This window comes from Bos mutus, chromosome 15, assembly GCF_027580195.1.
Source record: "Bos mutus isolate GX-2022 chromosome 15, NWIPB_WYAK_1.1, whole genome shotgun sequence".
Classification (NCBI taxonomy): Eukaryota; Metazoa; Chordata; class Mammalia; order Artiodactyla; family Bovidae; genus Bos; species Bos mutus.
Window position 1 is genome coordinate 15,028,977 of NC_091631.1, and position 2,910 is coordinate 15,031,886.

At 45.4% G+C, this 2,910-nt stretch overlaps 1 protein-coding gene across 1 annotated transcript; it reads right to left on the reverse strand.

Moving 5' to 3' along the window:
• Positions 1 to 1,011: 1,011 nt before the first annotated feature.
• On the reverse strand, positions 1,012 to 1,552 carry LOC138990977 (gap junction alpha-4 protein-like). The gene is given in 1 exon segment (XM_070383246.1): positions 1,012 to 1,552. A coding segment is annotated over 1 exon segment (459 nt). The 5' UTR covers positions 1,471 to 1,552.
• Positions 1,553 to 2,910: the final 1,358 nt, after the last annotated feature.

A 2,910-nucleotide genomic window follows, 5' to 3' on the forward strand; every position in this document is an offset into this window, starting at 1 on the left:
TCACATCCACATTCTAAGCAGCAGGACTGAGGAAGGAAGAAGAAAGGCATGCCCCCTTTATTTTAAAAAGACTTCCCAGAAGTCCACATTTTATCTGCGTTTCTATCTCATCATCCATAACTTAAGCCGTGCTTTCACAACCTCGGCATCATTGACATTTTGGGAAAGACAGTTCTTTGCTATAGAGAAAAAGACTGTCTGATACATTGTGGGGTGTTTAGCAGCATCTCTACTAGCATCCCAGCAGACACCAGTGGAGCATGTCCCTCACACTACCTCCAAGTTGTAACAATTAAAGCATCCCCACGTATTGCCAAATTTCCCACAGAAGGAGGGATATGCCTCCTTGAGAACCATTGATCTCAATAGTAAATGTCAGATGGTAAAGCTGAAATTCTGTACTTTGAGATACAGCAGGAAAATGGATGTTTGGTAAGTATCTAGCAGTCTCCACTGAGAATACTCCTCCCCAGAAGCAAGCACTTCTGTCATTTTTTTGAGACAGTTTCAGAAATATTCAATGCATACAAAACTGGCTTATTTATATATAGTGTAGCCTCTATCATACTACGCTTTGCCTTGTTTTTCTTTCTCCCAACAAGGCAATTTTTTTTCTGGGATAGAATATGACCTTTCTACTTATAGATTCTAGTTTTCTTTTATTCCTGAAAAGGTCTCTCAAATTCTAAAATTTCAATTTTAAAAATTATCTTTACATATCAGTTCAGCTTCCTTATTTATCTTCATTGTTAATACCAGCTATGGGTATTTTAGACTTTCTGTCTTCGATATCTATTATCTTGTCCTAATCTTTTAAAAAATGCTCCTGGTATTTTACATTTTTTCCTGCGTCTTATGTTCACCAGTGTCTTCCCTTTATAGTGTTGCATTCGATCCTTTGTTGAACTTACTTCTCTCCTCCATCTCTTCCCAGAGCTCTGTCAGGTCACAGAGCATCACTTTCTACCATCTCACCTTTTTGAACCTTGTTTTCTGGAGGCAATTACTTCATTATGTTATTTTTTTATTAATGATATGTTGTTTTTTTTTTTCCACCGAGATCTTGGCCATCTGGCGCTCTATGGATGCCAGCGCCCGCTCCACGCGTGGGTCCTTGGCTGGCAGTGCCCAGAGCTCCCCCTCCTTCTGCCGCAGGCGCTCCTCGCGCCGAGACAGGTAGATGACGTGGCCCAGGTAGACCAGGGTGGGCGTGCTGACGAAGAGGAACTGCAGCACCCAGTAGCGGATGTGGGAGATGGGGAAGGCCTGGTCATAGCAGACATTGGTGCAGCCCGGCTGGGCCGTGTTACACTCGAAATCCGACTGCTCATCACCCCATCCCGACTAGCCGGCCAGGCCCAGGATGAGAATGCGGAAGATGAAAAGGACTGTCAGCCAGATCTTGCCCACCACAGTCGAGTGCTCTTGGACCTGGTCTAGCAGCTTCTCAAGGAAGCCCCAGTCGCCCATGGCTCCCGGGCCTCCGTCGCCGGCCTGCGGGCGGCCCAGGTGGCGGAGGGGACGCAAGTCGGCTGGAGCGGCGCCCGCGGGAGCCCTGCTGGCTATTAATGATACGTTTGATGATAATTTTTGTTACTCTTTGACCATATTTTTCTGGTGAATGTTCTTTATCTGCCATTATTTATTTCCATTCCTTTTCTGTCTTCTTCTAACATCTTTACATAAACATCCTGTGATCATTCTCTTTTCACCGTTACTCCTAAGTGAGTTGAGTCTTGTGTGCATGTGTGCTAAGTCATCTCACTTGCATCTGACTCTTTGTGACCCCATGGACTGTAGCTCATCAGGCTCCTCTGTCCATGGGATTCTCCAGGCAAGAATACTGGAGCGGGCTGCCATGCCCTCCTCCAGCAGATTTTCTGAGCCCAGGGATCGAACCCACGTCTCTTATGTCTCCTGCATTGGCAGATGGGTTCTTTACCACTAGCACCACCTGAGAAGCCTGAGATGAGTCTTAACTAAATTAAATATTTGTAGAAAATATCTCATCCACATTCCAGGCAACAGTAGGGAGGACAAGAGTTTTCTCCAGCTTTTTGTAATTTTTTAACAGAGACTTGCCAGAATTCCCTCCCAAAGATTTTTCTATATTTTCTATAAATATTTCAAATATTTTTCTATAAAAATATTTATAGGAAATGTCACCAAGGACTAGAAGCCAAACTGGACAGATTCCTCTTTGTTATATGAACCTGTGAGTGGAATTAAACAGTTTTAGACTTTTCCTGGGGAAAGCAATGGCACCCCACTCCAGTACTCTTGCCTGGAAAATCCCATTTCCAAAAGGACGGAGGAGCCTGGTAGGCTGCAGTCCATGGGGTCGAGAAGAGTTGGACATGACTGAGCGACTTCACTTTCACTTTTCACTTTCATGCATTGGAGAAGGAAATGGCAACCCACTCCAGTGTTCTTGCCTGGAGAATCCCAGGGACTGGGGAGCCTGGTGGGCTGCCGTCTATGGGGTCACACAGAGTCAGACACGACTGAAGCGACTTAGCAGCAGTAGCAGCAGCAGACTTTTCCTTCCCTCAATCAGCAGTGACCCACAGCCATTTGATCTTCTCACAGTATGGATTCTCTCTCCTCACCCTGCCTCATCTGCAGTTTGCTTCCCGTTGCTATGTCTTGTCTGTGTAATTTCTCATTCAGTCCTGCCTGTGATTCTCTGTATCAGCAAGGCTTGGCAAATTCCCTGTAACCTAGTCCTGACATATTCTCTGCCCCAAATAAGAATAAGACCAAGACCCACAGCTGCTACTAACATTTATTCTCTTTTCTTCTTATTGCCGTGGAAACAAACTTGGATCTGCTCGCCTGACATGCAGCAAAAGCCAGTCTACTGACACCGGGCTGTGGTGAAGGAAAGTACAGGATTTATGGCAAGGTGCC